The sequence below is a fragment of the Cryptomeria japonica genome, chromosome 5 (genome assembly GCF_030272615.1).
Source record: "Cryptomeria japonica chromosome 5, Sugi_1.0, whole genome shotgun sequence".
In the NCBI taxonomy this organism is placed as follows: domain Eukaryota; kingdom Viridiplantae; phylum Streptophyta; class Pinopsida; order Cupressales; family Cupressaceae; genus Cryptomeria; species Cryptomeria japonica.
In genome coordinates, this window is record NC_081409.1 from 892,902,908 (window position 1) to 892,923,780 (window position 20,873).

The 20,873-nt window shown below is 41.3% G+C and overlaps 1 protein-coding gene across 1 annotated transcript; it reads right to left on the reverse strand.

The window, feature by feature from the left end:
* Positions 1-18,312: 18,312 nt before the first annotated feature.
* On the reverse strand, positions 18,313-20,444 carry LOC131033596 (CBL-interacting protein kinase 5). Its single transcript, XM_057964832.2, has one exon. It carries the CDS (start codon positions 19,814-19,816, stop codon positions 18,488-18,490), a length of 1,329 nt encoding a protein of 442 aa, XP_057820815.2. The 5' UTR covers positions 19,817-20,444; the 3' UTR covers positions 18,313-18,487.
* Between the last annotated feature and the right edge of the window lie 429 nt (positions 20,445-20,873).

Genomic DNA, 20,873 nt, shown 5'->3' on the forward strand with positions numbered 1-20,873 from the left:
TGGGGAGCCATTCCGGCAACCACGCTAAAGGCAGTTCCCAAATTCACAGGAGAATGTCATAAAACCCCTGGGGAACATCTACAAGATGTGGCTACAGTTTGTACTATACATGGCATCACCGAGAAGATTGTAGCTTTGCGGTTGCTCATAGCGTCCTTCAAAGGAAAAGCTCTGGATTGATTTAGATCTCTAGGTCCTAGTACTATAGGGGACTGGGATCATTTGGGAGACTGCTTCTTTCAAAGATTCTCAGACAAAGCTAATAGATCTTCCCTAATGCACCAACTCATTACGATCAAAAGAGCTCCTACGGAGGCATTAACTGATTTCAACCTGAGATTCTAGCGAACTTGGCAAAGGATACCATTGTCCGCCCGTCCCTCGGCGGATATGGCCTTCGTATTTTATCTAAAAGCTTTCAATTCTGACATATCAGTAATGATTCAAGCTCTAGGGGGTAATACTCTTCCGCAAGCATTTGACTTAGTAGTTCAGGCTAAAAATAACCTTATCGATGCTGGAAAGCTCGCACCTCGCCCTACAATGCCAATGTTCCCTGAAATATCTACCCAAGTAATAGAGGAAGCCACCCCGAGCACCTCTGCTCCATAGTCTATATATTCGTTCCCCACTCCTCAAATTGCTCCCCAAGCTGCCTCTCTGGCTGCTGAGGTCAATGATATGAAGAACCTCTTAAGATCCTTCTCTAATGAAATTGTCAACCTAAAAAGGCCCAAGTCTCTCCCACCAAGCCTCCTTTTCAGCAAAACTTTCAAAGAAACCGACCTCCCTATCAACATCCAAATTATTAGGCTGAGAAAAATCCCCCGCCAAATGGCCAAATAGTCCCCGTCCCTAATCCATTGTAGGCCATACACCCAAACGGTGGTAGAGAATTGGTTGTAGGTCAGAATAATTTGGCGGAAGATACCAATTCTTGGTGTTTTCCATGCAATAATGCTCATGCTCCGAGGAATTGCCCAAGGGGGAATTTCCAGCAAAAGGTCACAGAACAAAGGAACTCAGGTATAATAGCCGATGAATCTGCGTACACATCCCCAGGCATGGATAATGTGGCTTTTGTTGCCCAGATACAAGGAATGTCGTTACAACAAGAAGTGGAAATTGCCCCTGATCATGCGCTTTTTTCCTAGATGGAGGATGATGATACAATGCTAACTATCGATGGAGTAAATCTGAAAGATGGAACCCCTATGGTACATTCAGACTACAACCTTCGCTCTAAAAGACATTTGACTAGTGAAGACGCCAGCAATATAAGGTCGATACCCGTGAATAGGTCCCTGGAACAACCAGTCATCAATTCTGCCTATCCCAGCAAGGAGTTCACCCCTTACAAACCAAAAGAGCCAAAGGCTTTCACGCCCCTGGCATTGGACGTAGTAGAGCAGTTGAAGAAAGCTTCGGCTCATGTCTCTCTATGGGATCTCTCTATGGGATCTCCTGAGTATCCCAGGACAAAAGAGCCAGTTAAGGGAGGCATTGTCTCATGATCAAAAGGATATAGGCACGGCAACTCCATCGCCCTCTTAGATGAATGGAATAGATCGCCACCTAGCAGTTAGCAAGACACGTTCCCCTATCACTTTGACGAATGAGGGCTCCCCTTCCACTGCACAAGGAGAAGGTAAACCTAAGCCAAATCCTTTTTACCTTACCCTTATAGTTGGAAATAAGATTTTACATAACTCCATGATAGATTCTGGTGCTAGTACTACGGTCATGCCTAAGCAAATTATTGAAGTATTAAACATTAAGTATGACCCCTTAAGCAAGGGTGTAATGCAGCTCGATGGAAATAAAGTCCAGATGATAGGTCTCATCAAAAGCCTCCCTTTGACCTTATTTGCATGCCCGAGTATAACAGTATCCCAAGAAGTAGTGGTCATCGACATCCCTCCTGTCTTTGGGCTCTGTCTGTCTTGAGACTTCACCGCTAAAATAGGAGGATATATGTCCCTGGATTGGTCCCACTTGATTCTCTGTACTCGACATGGCGCCAAGATGAAGATCCTTTCAGAACCCCTTCACACTGAGCATATAGCTGACCAAGCCTTGATCAATTTTGAGCCTACCCACACCTATATAACCCATGATGAGCGAAAGGTGGTAGAACTCTTAGAAGATGAAGAAGTAACTGGGGAAATCCCACCCAAACAAGAAGCTTTCCTAAATGAGTTCATAGACCCTGATCCCTTCTCTAATTACCATGCCACCGGCCTAGGAACTTATTGCATTTTTTAAGAGGATCAGCTGATCCCAAAACTCACTAAAGATCTGCTCTCCAAAGATCAGCTGTCTTCGACACTTTGGACCCTACACTTCGACGGTGCCAAATGCAAAATGGGCTCCGGAGCTGGAATTTGTCTCACCCCTCCGGTGGCCGACCAAATCCGAAGGTCTTTCCGCCTACAGTTCACGTGTTCGAATAATGAAGCAGAGTACGAAGGGCTAATTCAAGGTCTGAACATGGCATAAAAAATGGGCATCAGGAAGCTTAAGGTCTTCAGTGATTCCAAATTAGTAGTACACCAAGTCTGAGGGATATCCAGTGCCAAGCATGTCTGTATGAGATCCTACCGCTCCAGAGTCTTGGATTTAATAGAAAGTTTTGATGTTTTCAATATCACAAGCATTCCCCAGACACTAAATACTGAAGCAGATCACATGGCGACCATAGGAGCTCATTTTGATCCAGCTATTGGCCTCTTGGCCGGCCATTCAGGAGTCAACATGGTGGTCCATCCGGCTATTCCTGATAATGATACATATTGGCAGGTCTTTGAAAGTGATGAGCAGATTGCTTTGTTTATTCAAAGCTCGGGAGAATTTGCTGACTACCTGCAACCCGGGGTTAAAGAGGCTTACGGAAACCAAATTATCCAGCTAAAATCCAACAAGCTCCCTAACGGGTTGATCACCTTGGAGAATTTGTTTGATCATGAGGATGTTAAGAAGGATAAGTGGAAGCTCACAGCAGACAAAGGAGATTACGCTAAAATGTCAATGGGAAGCGGAAGAATCCTCAAAGTGGGCAAAGGTGTTTCTTCTGAAGACAGGGCAAAATTGGCTCGATATTATGATGAGTATGAAGGCGTCATGGCTTGGTCTTATGATAATTTGAAAGGTTATGATCCCAGTGTCATTCAGCACACCATCGAACTCACAAATGAAGCTAAGCCATTCCGACAAAAACAAAGACCTGTTAATCCCAAGATCGAATCCCTCATGGCTCAGGAGTTGAAGAAACTGATCAAGTCAAGGATTATTTACCCTATAAAACACAGTACATGGGTGTCAAATCTGGTCCCTGTGAGGAAAAAGAGTGGGGATATTCGACTCTGTGTGGATTTTCAGGACCTGAATCGAGCATTGCTCAAAGATCATTATCCCTTGCCATTAATGGAGCAGTTATTAAGCACTATAGCTGGATCGGAAATGTTTTCTATTGTAATGTCCCCATTTTGCGAGCATCAGAGTTTGTAAGAATTAGCCTATCATTTGACCCTCGTAGGCTAATAATTATTGATAGAGGGCCTCGTGTGGCAGTTACTTGGTGATTTGAGACATTACTCTTCAACTGGATTCAGGTTTTGGCCTTTGCACAGGTTTTTTGACTCAGATTGGCACACTTACTATTTATAGTAAGTTACTATTTTGGGAGAGTCAGGGTTCCTATTAATAGAAAGACACCTGAGCAGAGCTTATTGGCAGTGTCAACCTTGATTGGGCCTTTGCAGCTATTTCTAGACTCAGTTCCACATACTTACTATTTATAGTAAGTCACTATTCAGGGTTTCTATTTTTAGACAGGCATCCAATCACATGGAGAATAGGGAGAGTCGACTCCTGGCTCAGACGGCTTAGCAATCAGACAAGTACATCAAGAGATATTAAAGTTTAAGTGACTTAAGTGATTTATTTAATATTTTAATATTATTATAAAGTTCTAAAGTAACTTTATAATAATAAAGTCAGTTTAATATAATAAAGTGCATTAAGTGAATAATTTAATGTGGGAATAAATCTTTTATCCCACATTGGCCAGGAAGGTGTTTGAGCTCTCTTAAGGAAAGAATAAAAGGAAAGGCAGGAGTTCATTCTCGCCATCCAATTGATGAATTGTAATTTTTGAAATGGGAGTAGTTTGAGAGAGGAAGAAACCAAGGTTTCAACCTTTGCACTTTGGAGAGCGTAAATTCTTCGAAGTTTAGGGCATCTGAGGTGCTGAAATAATCACTGATATTTGCCATTGGGAGTGACTTCATTCAGGGTCACTATTTATGCACAAATTGAAGAAGAATCCATGGAATGTTGAGCTGGTTAATGAATTTCATCTGGAAGTTGAAAGACCATATTGGAGGAAACATTGCCAATGCATTGTCATTATTTATTTTGTGAGCTGCTACAGTACCCGCGTCTACAGTACCCCCGTGAACAATGCGCATGAACAGTGCCGTGAACAGTGCACTACAGTGCCGTGAACAGTGTCGTGAATAGTGCGCTACAGTGCCGTGAACAGTGCGATGAACAGTGCGCTACACTAGTTGGTGTTCTATAGAAGGGGATTTAGAGAGGTTGAGCAGCTATATATATGTGACAAGGGATTTGCATATGAGGAGAATCAAACCAATATATCAAGGCAGCCATTGAAATACCAGGTTTTCTATCTATGGTCATTGTATTAGAAAATCATTACTTCATTGCATCATTTTCTATTATGATTATATCATGAAATATTTGGAGGTTGCATATGTTTAATGGAGATATAATTTGCATATTCCACATTCAACATTGATCAGCCATTTAACTTTCATGCCAATTGTTTGCTTAAATGTCTAATGGCTGTAGGTGTACTTTGGGATGCATGACAAGTGTTTGTCTTAATGTCAACTAGCTGTACTAGTTAATTTCAGTCATTACATATGTGTGGAAAGGTCTAAAACAGCTAGTATATCATTTCTATAACAACTTTGCATTGTTAGAAGCTTTCCATAACTTCATTTGCAGCCTACAAACCCAAAGAAGACAAAGAAAGAATTCACTACAGCGGCTTCAAACATTGTATGCCAAATGTTTGACAATATTCCTTGGGGTTCAATAAGCAAAAACAGGGTCAGATTAGCCAAGGGATATTACATCTATGCTCAATGGTTTCTCAGGATATAATCAGGTAAGTGTCAAAATAGAGGATCAACACAAGACCACTTTCACCACCAAGTGGGGGACGTTTGCATATCAAAAGATGCCCTTTGGCTTGTCAAACGCTGGGGCCACTTTCCAAAGGGCCATGGATTTAGCTTTCAAAGAGATAATAAATAAGATTATCTTGATATATTTAGATGACCTAACCATGTTTTCTAAACACAGAGAGGATCATTTTGATCATCTTGAGTTAGTCCTGCAAAAATGTCTTGAATTTGGGATCTCTTTGAACCCAAGAATATATATTTTGGGGGTTCCCTAGGGGAAGCTGCTGGGGCATATAGTTTCTAAAGAAGGCATCTCTATTGATCCACACCGGGTCAAGGCTATTAAGGAGCTTCCCCTTCTAGTCAACAAAAAGGGAGTGCAATCCTTCTTGGGAAAGGTAAATTTTGTTAGTCGTTTCATCTCCAACTTCACCGAGATAATTAGACCTATCACTCTCATGCTTAAGAAAGATATACATTTTAAATGGACTGTTGAAGCCAAAAATGCCTTCGACCAAATAAAGCATGCCATCTATTCAGCACCAGTGTTATCTAACTCAGACATGTCGAAGGATTTCATCATGTATGTCTATTCCGGTCAGCATAGCGTCACCATGGTGCTAACTCAAAAGGACATCCAAAAGGGAGGAGAGCGTCCTATAGCTTTCCATTCAAAAACTCTCAAAAATTATGAGCTCCGTTATAACTTTGTTGAAAAGCAAGCCTTAGCTGCCATAAAAGGACTAAAGAAATTCCGGCATTTCATTGCCTGCAACAAGACCACAGTGTATGTAGCTCATCCCGCAGTAAGAGAATACATTATGGAGGGCGACATCATAGGAAAAAGAGCGAATTGGATCACTAAGATCCTAGAATATGATGTTGACATCAGGCCCACAAAGCTGGTCTGCGGGAGAGGTTTGTGTGAGTATATAGTGTAGGACAATGAATCCCACGGTTTTGAAGCCATCTCGGAAGAGACGGTTATGTTTATGCCCGACACCCCTAGTGAAAAAAAGATTGACAAAAGAAAAAATTTCATGAAGACAGAGACCTTTCCCGAAAATCTTCCCCCAGCCAAGAGGAGATTCTATCGACTCCAAAACAGCGGTTTTCGCCTCATAAATGAAATTCTTTTCAAAAGAAATTTCGACGGAGTTCTACTCCAATGTGTAGACTAAGGCCAAGCTGATAAAATTCTCCAAGAATTTCACTATGGCCCCTAAGGAGGTCATTTCTCCGCACCTACAACTGCGATCAAAATTACTCAAGCCGGATACTTTTGGCCATCCATGTTCAAAGATGTACACACTCTAGTAAGAGGATGTAAAGAATGCCAATATTACATGGGGAGGGGTACAAAAGTGGCCATGCCGCTCAGGCCTGTGTCAGTGGAGGAGCCCTTTGCTCAATGGGGCCTCGATTTTGTTAGGATGATCAACCCTCCAAGTTCAGCCGGACATAAATGGATCCTGACCGCCACCGATTATTTCACCAGATGGTCTGAAGTCATTCCCCTACGGAATTCATCTGAAAATGAAGTGCTAGCTTTCCTAGAAGAATTGACTTGTTGGTATGGCCCTCCAAAAACTGTTATATCAGATAACGTGTGTGCCTTCATGGGAACGTGAATCACACAGTTCGCTCTTAGCAGAGGTATTTATCTCAAAACCTCCTCTAACTACTACCCCCAGGGGAACGATCTGGCAGAATCTACTAACAAGAACCTGATCCGACTTATCAAGAGGATAGGTGCAGAATATAAGAGGGAGTGGCACCATCACCTAAGGAGTGCATTATGGGTCGACCGCATAACACCCAAGAAAATTCTCAAAACCTCTCCGTACAAGCTGGTATATGGGAAAGATGCATTTTTTCCTCTATCACTAGAAATTCTGGCATTACAGTTGCTAAAATCTATGGATATCACTGAAAATGACCCAATGGCCGTAAGGCTAGTAGAGATTATGGAGTTATTGGAAGTGAGGGAGACCACCTTCACAGCTCTCCGGGATAGGCAAGAAGTCGTAAAAAGGTGGTTCGATAGTAAAAGGAGTTATGATGTTATATTTGCCCTCAGAGACCTTGTTCTAAAGTACAATGAGAGGATGGCGAAGCCAGGTCAGCACACCAAATTCGACTACCTATGGGAGGGTCCTTTTCGCATCGTAGGATGTAAAGGTTTCAACGCCTTTGAGTTAGAAGACATGAATGGAGACTCCCTCTCCATCCCAGTTAACGGTTTTCATTTTAAGCCTTTTTAATAAGGGCCCCTTCCCCTTTTCCATGTAAATAGTGTATATTATGTGCATATGTGTGGTGTGTATTTATTTTAATTATTTCCAGCTCAGCAAGCATCGGGAAAGAGAGACTAGATAAAGAAAAAGCAAAATCATTATATTAAGTCTTTCTCATTATTGTTACAAAATGTGCAGGCCCTCGGCCTCTCTCTTGTTTACATCTTGTAGTTTCAAGCGCAAGTCATGCTTTGCCACTCTTCTCAGTGGCTAGTTTTAGTATCTTCCTCTTTAGTGTCGGAGTCCCCTTCTTCTCCTAGCCATTTCGAACCAGAAGAACTCTTAGGCTCCCCGCGCATGAATATAACCACCAGGTTAGGAGGCTGATCCGGTACCAGAACTCTTGGGAAGATATAGTCCCTAAAGCCAGTATACCATTCCATGCCTTCCAGAATAGGGACCATCATATGTACTCACAAGAGAAACTTAGCAGCTAGCTCAGCGCGATATCTATGGGAAGACAATGACATGATTTTTAGGCCATTGACGAGTGGATGCCACCTCACTTCTTCATTCTGTAAGATGAAGCGCTCTAGGTCAGATGTCATAGGGAATCAGAGGAAAGGTACATCATATGCGACTACATCTTCAAGGCCCCCCAGGTAGTCTAAAGGGAAGAGTGCTTGAGTCAGTTGTGTTGTCAGTAGCCCAGATTGGTCGCAATCCAGCAGAGAAGCCACAAAATGCGAGCAAATATCTGTATTCACCCAGTATCGGTCTGGATTGCCAATGAAATCTTCCCCAAGTATCCATTTGATGGCAGCAATTATTAATGGATTTTTCCTTCTTGTCATCCCTTGCAGTCTCCGGTCTAATATATTCCCCAGGAAAGCAACTTGCGCCCTTTAGCTGACAAGCCGAACTGGAGTATCCTTTTCTTTAGAAACTTCACCGTTATAGCTCGATTTGTGATGAAAGAATGTCTGAAAAGACATATTTATAGCAAAAATCTTGGCAAGTAAGCAATCCACAACTTGAGCTTCCCCTTTTCCCATTTCAATGCCCCTGTCACACCTCTTTTAATTCGCATCACGCGAATGGGATTATTTCCAAGAAATCAGCATCTCGTCAATCACATCGAAAAGAGGAATGGATGGAAACAAATAGCCATACGTACTTCATGGTACGTCGCCCCTAAATGCGAAAGCTCCGCCAGCCTATTTCAGCTCATGCGGTCATTATTCCTAACTGATCCTCTTGATTAAAGAAAGATTTTTCCTAAAGAACTATTCCCGAGGAATGCCAGATCAACCAAGTAGTTTCTTTGGAAAGTGGGAATGATGGCTCCCCTCATTCGTGGAGGTTGATCGTTGCAGCATTTTGAGTTGGCGCGCGTGTAAGTCAAGCCTTAGCTTTCGCGAAAAACAAGGCATGACAGGCATTTAAAAGTTCCAAGTTTCTCCTGGCCATCTATCGGTTCATTTTGTTGCAATGCTGGGAGGCTAAAGGAAGAAGTATAGGTTTTCATCTCTTATCTTTGGCAAAACTTGAGAAGATGATTGTCTACCTTGATGGATTCAAAAGCTTCGTCCACAAAGGCTGCCCCTAGAGGTTTCTGGGTTAATCTTTTCAATGAACTGTCTTATTCCTCTCATGCCATTCCACAAAAGAAGGAATATCCAAAGACAAAGGCCAAAAAGAAAACAACGACCCAGAACTCGTCGGTTGTTCTGGATTCTCTAGAAAACATCTATATGATCCTGAGGTTTGAAAGCAGCCCAAAAGCCTTAGAGAGGCCGCTTGTTCGAGGATGCTGCATCACCGAAATGATCCTCTTTCTGTCGTGATGAGTTTCTAGAAGAGTGGTGCTCCCCAATCTTTGGTCCCCGCAGTTCCCTATTGTCTTGAGCTCGTGGCCGCCTGTGTGGAGATTTTTGACCCCACCTCATTTTCTGTCAACGGCTCGCACCTAAAATTGATCATATCTCCAGAGGCCATTAGGGAAATGCTATGCTTCCCAATCTTTGAAAATACTAAGGTTTTCTCGGAGAAATCCATGGAAGAATTCTAGAACACCAGGAGAGATGCGTTATCTTTCTATCAAAATGCTCTCAATCGGAGTTTGTCAGCAGGGTTTCCAAAGTTCCCTTTATCTTACAGTGATCTGAAGCAAGATGACCTTAGAGATATCTCATCTACCCTGGCACGGCTGTGTGGCCATGATAACGACCGAAATATTACTGCTTCCATGATGGGCTTTCTCTTTAAATGCAAGAAGCAAAGGGAACCTTTCCACTTTGACTTCTCCATGACTATCGCTAAGGCCATGGTCAAGAAATTATCCGAGTTTCAACAGTTGCGACTTTTTAGGTTCTCTTCAATATTAGTGCATCTGCTCCTGCATCAAAATGAAGCTTTCTTCGCACAATTTATGTGCTTGGCCACTTTCGATGAGGCGGGAAATGTAATGTCGGTGTCTTGTTGGATGCCTCTGTTGTTAGCTTCTTATGATTCTTACCAGTTTTTAGATTTGTTCTTGGCTCCCGTGCTCAAAGATTTCAAAGTGATTCCCAACGAGCCTCTAGCCTATTTCTCCCAAGTTCAAATGAACTGGATGCAGAATGAATGCCCCCCTTGCGACTGGTTCGTGGGCCCTGATTTCTCTTTCATCCGCATGCATGGTTTCTCTAAGGAGCCATTCCGGCTTCCTACTTACGTAACTGACAGAACCCTAGCTCTGGAAATGGTAAGGTAGTTGGCAATAGTCGAGCAGGCGATTGGCGCTGGGAAACATGATACCTCCATTACAGAAGATAACAAGGCCATTGGCCCAATTACCCTAATAAAAAGAAAAGCAATTGAGGAAACCCAAACCTCAAAAATGGTGCAGCTGGGTCTCGTGGTAATTGATGACTCATGGAGTTATGACCCTGATGGCTGCTTAAGCATGAGGAAAAATGTTGTGAGGCATGAGCCTCAAGATTCATGGGTGGAACATACAAACCCCCGGATTGATGACCCAAACAAATATGTGGGTCCTGATGATTTCCCTATTTTGGAGCGCCCCTCGTGGTTAAAGTTTTATGCCCTAATACAAAGGTTCAACCCCGCAAAGCCTATTCTTCAGGCATTGTTGGAAGGCATGAAAACCTTATCTTGGCCCAGAAAGAAAAGGGAAAATTTTTGGGTCTATCGTCAGGAAGTAAATCAACTTAGATCTAGCCTTGGGAATGCACCCCTGGATGAGCGTTTCGAGCAGGAATGGAGCAAGGAAAATAAATCTGACGATGAGACAGGTGACAGTTCCTCGCGCAGAGACTCGTCTCCTGAGATAGTTGCTCAGTAGGAAGTTGGGATCATAAATACTAAAGGGCACGAGCCAGAGCCAGAAATCTCTCTTTCTTTAAACAATGCAACTCGCAGACCTCGTTTGCAGCCTAGTAAGAGGCAGTCCGAGAAACAGTCTTCTGAGGGCCCCCCAAAGAAGAAACCATACCTTAGTGGGTCAAAAGGGGTTGCACTTAATGCATCAGCGGTAGCACCTTCAGATTTACAGTCGCTACATCTTTCAGTTGACCAGGTACATCATTTTTTCCCCTCTTCCGATTCTCCTAATGTTCTTACAACTGCCCTCACACCTATCATGCAAACCTCAGTCCCTACTACTCTTACTTTGGCCCCGACGGGTATGACAGTTAATCCTCAAGACATCCTCACACAGGCTTCCATTCCTTTCCTGGGCACGATCCCCATATCTACAACTTTTCAATCACCCACATCAAAAAAAGTCCCTGTGTCACGTAGGCTAGGTTTTGAAGAATCTTCCCCCCAGGATATGGCTGCAGCGTCCACTAGTTCCTTCCCACTAGTGGGCTCCCCTTTTGTCCCACTATTTTCCCTGCTGGCAGTAACTCATCCGGTCTAATCTTTTTGCATTGCTCTTTTTTCGCATTTCCCTTTCGTTGTCCCTCCTAGTGTAGTGTTTGCAGGTCAAGCCATCGATTGTCCGGATAGTTTCCAACAGTAGGTTGTTTATGATAGAACTGTCAGTTCGAACAAAGCCAGTAAGCGGAAGGAGAAGGAAAGTGCTCGCTGCGCTCGCCCTCGCCTGCAAACCCATTTCAGCGAGCAAAGAGATTGCCTTTACTTTGCAAATCTAATTCCCAAGGTGGACAAGCCGGAATCTCAGATGAGACCCGATGATTATAAGCTACAAGCAATGGGCGTTAGTCTCCAAAGTGCCACGGCCTCCGACAAGGTCGAAATGATGGAAGAAACTTCTAAGGTAGTATCCACGAACTTTATTAAAAAGAGTCATCGTTTAGAAAAGCTCCAGACAGAAAACGTTAGCCTCCACGATTCCCTTTCCCAGCAAAGGAAGGAGGATAAGGCTCGGGTATCAGAGATCAATTGTCTACAAAGCTTGCTAACTCAAGCTAATTCCAAGAAAGGAAAGTTGCAGTTGGCCCTTAACAGCGTCGGTTCCTAGCTAAAAGGTTAGGAAGTGACAAGAAATGCAGCTCTGAAGGAGCTACAAGATAAAGATTCTGAAATACAACGATTGAAAGCTGCTTCCAGGGATGTTGCCCAGGTTCAAATGCAATTGCGCGAAGAAATCCTTCTCAAAGAAGGTTATGCCCGTCAACTGAGTGAAGCCTAGGTGTGCCCAGGTGTCACAGTCGGACGAGAAGATGAATTTCAAAGCCGAGCTGAAAGCAAAAGAAGTTAGTCTCGAGCAATCCGGTAAATGTGTTTCAAAATTGGAGACTTTTCTGTAGTAGGAATAGAATCATACATTGCAGTTGCAACAAGCCATCAAGGCTGGAGAAGAAAAAATCTTAGCCCTGGAAAATCAAGTGGCTATCGAGCAAAGCAAAATCTAGTAGCTCTAGCAAGAAATGGTTAGGAAAGATAATGAGATATCTCGATTGATGAGTCTCCCACCCCCGCAGCCAATTGCTCCAGACTTCTCTGCCATGCTGACGGAGTTGTATGTTTCCCATTGGGAAAAAGTAAAGCAGTATTGCCCATCCCTACAACCGGTGTTACGATTTCTCAGTGACGCGCAATCCCTCTGTGTTGAGGTTGGGCACCTTATTAATAACTCCATGCTTATCATTGGTCTGAAGTTCCCAATAGCCCAGAATCTCATTCAATTGCTTTATGTTGTTTAAGAGGAGGAGCTTAGGGAGAAAGAGATTGCAGATCACCGGCAATTAAATCAAAAGGACTAATGTCTTCATAAATAGCCACAGGATAATTATGCAGGTATCAATTGCTCTGGCGCCTTTGCAATTTTCAATACCAGACATTAAATGGCGTGCCGAGAAATTTGTTTCTCTAGGCTTACCTTCTCCTTTCCCTGCGGATGGTTCTGTGCTACGGATTAAACAAGTATTGCAGTAGATCGAGAATATGCAACAGGATAAAGTTTTCCTGTAGCGGTTGGGAAGCTCTATTTCAGTGAATGAGGTGGAATGTCTTTTGCATCCTCTAGACCAGCTTTCTGCCCTCCTAAACCAAGTCCAAGATGAACCAGTACCTCTGCCCCTGGATGAAGTAATTTGCCTGGAACAATATTTTCAAGATTTGGATGCGCAAGTCACACTCTCCGAGGATGAGTGGTTGCCTTTGCAGTAGGTTTTTGATCTTTTCCATCCCGTTGTAGCTTGAAGTCTGGTCTGTGAACCAGTAATTTTGGGTTCTTCTATTCCGCAGGCAGAATCGCCCCTGTTAATCGCCAGGAAATGTTCACCTTTATTTTCCCTGGTTTGAGTTTTTCGGTGGGCCCAGTTGTGATTGTCTTTTGCCAGCAGGGCAGAATGCACGAGACACTTGGTGGCCCGGCGTTGCTCCCTCGTTCCATCTTTGGCATCCAGTTTTTGAAGTAGCGCGGGGGTGACAAATGGTAAAATTGTTGACTGTCCTTCTTGGCGGGCCCACTCGTTGGTGCAGTTTGCGAACGATTTCTAGTGGTTATGCCCTTGCCCGCAGACCGTGCTCTTCTGGCAGAATCTTTTCATTTCTTAGTAACCATCAATCCGTTGCGAGTAGAAGGTCGCGTTGCAGGGTTTGTTTTGTTGGGTGCGGACCCCATAGCGACACGCCATGTTTTTTGTTCGAGGAGGGTTGTTCTATTTTGGCATTTTGGGAAGCCTTTTGTAAGAGCAGTAGCTTACTTAAAGGCAGTGCTCTTTTCCGCCCAAAAAAGGAAGGAGGAGGAAGGAAGGATTTTGAGAAAAACAGTCTAATTTGCTGAGGAGTTTTCTTTTGTTTCCAGCCTTAAAAAACTATTTTGGTTTTGCTATAAGAAGATTATTCAGATTGTGCCTGCGGCCTTTATGATGTCTCTCTTGGCTTACTGTTAATAGTGTTTTCTGTGCTTTTGTTGTTAAAATTTCCGATAAACTTTGGGAGTATTTTATCTAAAACTTCACTGATTAAACTATGTTTTCTATACTTGTTATCTAGTGAATGCGTAATGAATGTTTCCCCTATGTTTTCAAGCAAATTGGGTTGTAATTTCGATTATGTCCTTGACTTGGATTTATGGATTATTGAATGAGCTTACAGAAGTTACGCATATTTCTTGATTTATGTTAGTTCATTGTCTCTTAATGATCTGGCACATCGCCTAAGTATTTTAGTGTCTCATTTTGAAAAGGTATTTGTTTCTTTTCCCTTTCCTCAAAACCCAAGGAAGAGCCGGCTTCTCAATCCCGGAGGTCATTCGGTGTCCCTTTGCGCAATCTGGTCCCCCAACACTGAATTTCCCATAAGGCTGTTTGTCCCCAAAGTAAAATTTAGAGTCAACAATACCTTTTCTAATAAAATCATAAATATGGTGATTGTTTGATCTCTATATATTGTATTTAATGTTTTTTTATAATTTCATGCTTATAATAGCTTAACAAAATGAAAAACATCTAGTGGGGTTCAATGTCACGTATATCACATAAGCATGAAATTATGAAAATCAATTAAATGTGATATTGAGATCATACGATTGTCATATTTATGATCCTATCAAAATAGGTATAACAAAAGCATATTGAAAGAAACAACATATAAAAAAATGAATCTTGAGTCTGCCAAGGAACTTAGCACACTACTAACTACACATTTTAATGTAAGAAAACAACAACCACAACAAAACTATCCATAAAAATAGTGGAGTTGGAACATTGATTAGGAACTCAAAGTAACATGCATAACCACAAACTATGCATCCCCTAATTTATAGTCAAAAACACAATGTTGAAGCAACCATCTAAAGGTAAAAAACTTGTCCAGTACATTACATAACACATCTCTAACATTTAGAAAATATATTACATTTTTATAAAAGGAGATCTTTTAAGACCTAGGAAGAAACATTTGCACACTTTACTCTATGCATTCTATCAAGCTACTATTAAAATATCCAAAGCCATCAAAATATCCATTAGATCCCTTCCTATGTTGCATGCAATAACTGTCACACTAGAACCTAGCCTTAAAGACTTCAAGCTTTAAGAACAAAAATGTTAAATCAACTTTGGGATCTAATTGAGGTAGATCCCATAAATAGCCATTGAATACCCATTTCTCCTACAAAATTAGGCTACAAGTTTGGAGAAACATCTTTAAAAGGAAACAATTTATTATATACAAACACTAGCAAGTCCTATAAACAAAAGCATATAATAGAAAACAAGACTACACACCTCAAAACACTACCAATTGTTGTCACTAAAAAAGCTTTCAAATGTGTTTTCAAAAGTCCAAAACAATTAACATTTAACTAGCTTTACTTATTGCAATTATGAAATCAAAGATGCCTTCTTCAATCCTAATTCATTTATTTTTCTAAAATCTAACAAAACCTCAATATCTAGCATTTCATCTCCTTTAGTGAATTTACAAGTTGCTTCATATTATTTTATATTAATAAAATAATAATATTAGGTGAATGAATATTAACTATAATAAATTAAATCTAAACAATTTCATCTTAGTTGTATGTTATAATTTGTTGCTACTAACAGTACATCATGGAAACACTCTACTATACAAAGTCCTATTTAAAAGGCTGCCCTCTAAGGCAAGGAGAGCATAAATATAGAATGAGATAGGAAATCATTTATGATTTTCTTATAGGGTGGCCCTACACAACAAATTATCTAGATTTGTTGCTTACAATTAAGTAACACAAATAGGCCCATGTCAATTTTGAATTAAATATTTAAGAATAAGTTGAAATCTTATTATATAATAAGAAGTTGCTAATAGGAGGGGGTTTGGAATATATCTAACAAGATTGCAAGCATTTCTTTCCTTTTTTTTACATTTTCTTCCAAATTTTACTTGAAAAGTTTTCTTTATTGACAAAAATAAATACAGATTTAAATATTTTTTGTGTTTTTTAATAAGGTTAAAAAATGTATCTTACAACAACTACGTAAAATGGGTATAAAAAATAAAGATTTGTGAGATCATTAGTTTCACAAAAGGCTTCTTTAAAAAACATGAGCTATCAATAAAATAAATTAAGGTAATGGTCTCATGGAGAGGAGGGTGCTTCATAAATATCTTTTTAGGTGTAGCTAAGAAATATTAAGGTTTTTTCGTAAGCAAGAGATCTTAAGAATTTTGTAATGAGTAAACTTACAACTTTAAATTCGAAAATGTGATCTCATGATTGTATTTTAGAAACAATCAATATTAAACATATAGTTAAATCTACAACTATATAATTAAATCTAAAACATTATTGACAATTATAGATGAATGACGTATGACAACAAAATTTTAAGAAGATAGAAAGAAAACCTCTACAATAATTTGTTGTAACTATTATAATTTGTAATTTTATTTTGATTCATATATATATATATATATATATATAAAGTAGGTGCTCTTGTTTTGTTACACAAGGTTTGAATTTATCATAGAATATTTTTTCCTTCTTATGCAGCCACCTCTTACTCCACTAAAGCAGTTCTTCTAGGCTAAGGGACCACTTCCTAAACAAGTGAGTGCAAGTGGGTGGGACCCTTGCCTTTAGCTTTAAAAGTAGTCATTCAAATGAAATTATGTGAATAAATATATATTTATTATACAAAATGATCCTCACGAATAATTCTATACCAAAAAAAATTAAACATAAAAATAATTTGAAATCTTCTTTTATAATAATTTGAAATTTGAAACTTTTCTTGAAATCACTATTTAATAATAAAAAAATTGTTTTACTTTTCTTCTCTTTATAAAATTTTCCTTCATATTTTTCCAAGTTTAAACTACTTAAAATTTTAAAATTTCCCATAACAGTTAGGGGTGTGCTTCACGTCAGAAAACCACTAAAACAGAATAAAATAGTTCAAAAAACCACTGGCTCAAAAAAAGATTCATAGGAAATTTGACTGGGCACATGGGATCACTCTGACAGTAAATAGCTTATGAATTGACTGGCTTTAAAAACAGTCGTAGCACTCAAGATGACCAAAGGATAAACGTGAAATTTCGTCGCACAGAAGTCTGATGATGAGAATTTAAATTTGATAATCTTTTTTCATTTTGATGAAGGATTGGAGAGTGTATTTTGAAATCTTGATGTAAAATGAAACAGTAAAAAATTGTAAAAACTTGATGTCATTAATCATACTACTTGTAATGACAAAAAAAAAAACTGATCGTCATTATTGATGTAAAATGGAACAGTAAAAAAATGTAAAAACTTGATGTCATTAAGCATGTAAGGGGCTGCTGTCTCGGAGACCAGTATGCTTCTGGGGTTGTAAGTCTCTTGTTATTCTCAGCAGGTGGAAGTTGTGGTGACGGACATATGTTTATTGCCAAGCTACAGATGTGTGAGAACTAGACAAAAAACTTATATAGGGGGAAGCAGAGTACCCCGACCGTTCACGAGAGAACGTATCTACATTGTGCTTTACTTTCCCACAGGCGAAGGTTCATGGTGGAGAAATCCAAGGAGGACCAAAACAGCATTCCAGCGAGCAAAGGTGTTCAGAGCGATTGCAGAGCAAAGGTGAAGTAGGAGCAACAGCAGAGTAGCAGAGTGACTTGGAGTCCCCGTTTAGGGAGGGGGCCTGGGTCTTGTACTGGGTAAGTCGTCGCGGGCTCACGAGAGAGTCAGTGGTGCGCCTCCAAAGGAGACAGGGTCTTTGTGGATCAGGAGTTTACGTGAGAAGCTACAACCAAGGGCAAGGTGCAGTGGTGGGCGGGAACTTGTAATCGGGGCGGGGACTTGTAATCAAGTGCTGGGTAAGTACTCGAGGTAGTGACCAACGATATAATTGGAATTGTTTTTAGACCGGGCCAGGGGCCATTCTTCAAATCAATAAAGCTATCTTATTGCCCCAACATTGTGTTATTGTATAAGAATTCCACTGTGCAAGTTTGTACGTGTTGTGCAAGTGTGTGTGTGCAGGTTCTGGAGCTTGGGAGTGCTTACAAGCGTAGTCCGAGTTCTTGAAGTGCTTGGATCTCACAGACAAGTACCTAAAAGATAGTCGGTGCCGCACGAAAAAACCTAGTCCCATGACAAAGCATACTAGTAACGACAAAAAAATCTGATTCCTGTGCGACTGTAACTTCTACTGCAGAAGCCTGACATTTTAAATAATAATACTATGATAAGCAACTTCCTGTGCGACTGTAATTTCTACTGCAGAAGCCTGACATCTTAATTAGTAATCATAAAGTTATGAACATGTATTCATTGTTATTTGTTGAAGGTGAAGAAAAATATCTCTATCTGCATGTATGTAAGCAACCAAGGCGTGAAGATCGAAACTCAATAAACACATCCACAGATTCCGGTGCACTCATACAGCAATAAATAGTAACTGCGAAAATAATGAAGAAAATCATGAAATCTTCATAGATCTTGAGAAAGACATAGGTTACAATGCACTCAAATTTAGGGCAGATAATCTACAATAGAAAACAGAAATCTGAGAATCTTTAGGCACAACAATATGTACAATTTTTCGGTGAGAAACCCTGGACTGGCATAGAAACCCCTGGATTCATTTACCGCGAGTCTTCGTGCCAGGTCCAGACGATGTCCTTAAGGCCGGGCCTGAGCTGCTGATTACAGAACTTGTTATACTCCAGTGTATCTCCCCCTGCCTTCCGAAGCTCCACAACGAACAAAGACGGCGTCACTTCGAAAACCTCAGCAGCAATAGCCAAATGGCCTTTTCGCCCCTGTTCCGAGCCCTCCAATTTCACCTTACAGTCCCTCTTCTTAATACTGAAGCTCTCCAGCTTTGCAATCTCCTCCAGCTTGGAAATTATGTTGGATGCCGGCTGCGTAGAAGTGAATCTGGACTCATGCTTCACCTTCTGCTTCTCTTCGAAGAGACCAGAGAGATTAAACCCCGGGGACAGCGATATTATGTCGAAAGCGTTCAAAGTCGCCGGCTTTGCAGCCGCTGGGGTTTGATCCCGCAACGTCGGAGTAGTTTCGCCGCTGAAGGCAGTTTCGACGTCGGCGGGGCTGATGCTGCTGCTTATGTCGTCTTCCTCGGTAGGCGGTTTCTCGCGCTTGAAACCGCGCTTGAACCAGGCGTTTTCCATGAGCTGAGGTATGGTGATCCGCGCCTTAGGGTTTGGCTCCAGGAGCTTCAAAATCAGGCGCCTTGCCTCTGAAGAAAACCAGGGAGGGCATCGGAAGTCCCCTTTGTAGATCTTCTTGTACATGGCCATCAAATTGGCGTCATGAAACGGCAAATACCCCGCCATGAGCACGAACAGAATGACTCCGCATGACCAGATGTCTGCCTTTGCTCCATCGTAGCCTTTCTTGAGGATGACCTCGGGGGCTACATAAGCCGGAGTTCCGCAGGTCGTATGGAGCAGTCCGTCCTGCCGAAATTGCTCAGGCACAGCGCTGAGGCCAAAATCGGAGACCTTGAGATTGCCGTTGTCGTCAAGTAACAGATTCTCAGGCTTGAGATCTCTGTGATAGACGCCGCGGCTGTGACAGAAATCTACAGCGCTAATCAACTGCTGGAAATATTTTCTCGCCTCATCTTCCTTCAGTTTTCCCTTGGCGACCTTGGCGAAGAGCTCCCCTCCTTTGACGTACTCCATGGCGAAGTAAATCTTCGTCTTGGAGGCCATCACTTCGTAAAGCTGCACTACATTAGGGTGTCGCACTAGCTTCATCACAGAAATCTCTCGCTTTATTTGCTCAATCATGCCGACCTTCAAAATCTTTTCTTTCTCCATGGCCTTAATGGCAACGCTTTCGCCGGTCTTCAGATTTCTTGCCTGATAGACCTTGGCGAAGGTTCCTTGCCCTAACAGACGCCCTAATTCGTAGCGTCCCATAAGAACATTAGACTTAATCTCCATTTTTCCCAAATGGATCGAATGCCTAACACCGATCTAACAAACTTCCTTTCAAACAAAAAAAGGTAGAGCTAGCAAGATCACACTACCTCTCCTCCTACGGAAAACTTTTCCGCAACACAAAGGAATTCAATATACAAAAAAATAAGCAGTTCCCTTTCCCTTTCCTTCTTTATCTCTTCTTACAGTCTCTCAACCATCATCATAGAAGGTCTCGAACCCGAGACCTTGCTCGCCAATATGCACGCCATTCCAAGAACAGCAGCAAATGTTCCTCTTCCTGCTCCGACCCCCATCACTCTTCCCTTCCAGCTCCTGGAGCGCTAGAGCTGGGGATTGAACCCGAGCATTCCCCACCAACATCTCTTATAGCATTGCATATACACAATGAGTATACCCCCTCAATACTCACAACTTGAGTAATACACAATGAATATACCCCCTCAATACTCACAACTTGAGAGATACTCAGTGCCCAACGGAATCGGCAGTGATATATTCAGTAAGAGCACCCAACAGCTTCGAGAGGTTTCTCGTGAGCACACTCAGTAGAGAGAGAGAGCTAATAAAGGAAGAATCACTGAAACCTCAGAGATATTTCTTTCTTCTTTCCCTGATAAGAGCTAAGTAGAGGGCATTTTATAGGCTAAAATGGGGACACCTCAACAGATCCAAATAATTGAAATTGGGAATATATTGGGATTGAGGTTACATATGTGGCCATGTGATAGGTTACCTAGTTAATAGTAACTTTCTAACTATTTTCTCCAACCGTCCTTCCTCGTTGTTTTTTTTTTAATCGAATGAGAGAACAACTTTTCTGTGGGTAAATTCTTGGCTGGCACACCGATATTGGCAGATTCAACGTTCCAATGGGCGTATGCCGTCGCGGCATATACGCGCTTGGCCAGTACGGCCTTATCGCCGGCATATATATGTTAAAAAGCATTATCTTCAGATTTTTTCTCTTTATTTATTTTTCCAAAAAAGAAGGGTAAACGCTATGGTTATGTGTTATTTTTCACATGGGTATATTTTTTTAAATAATTTCTTAATTGTT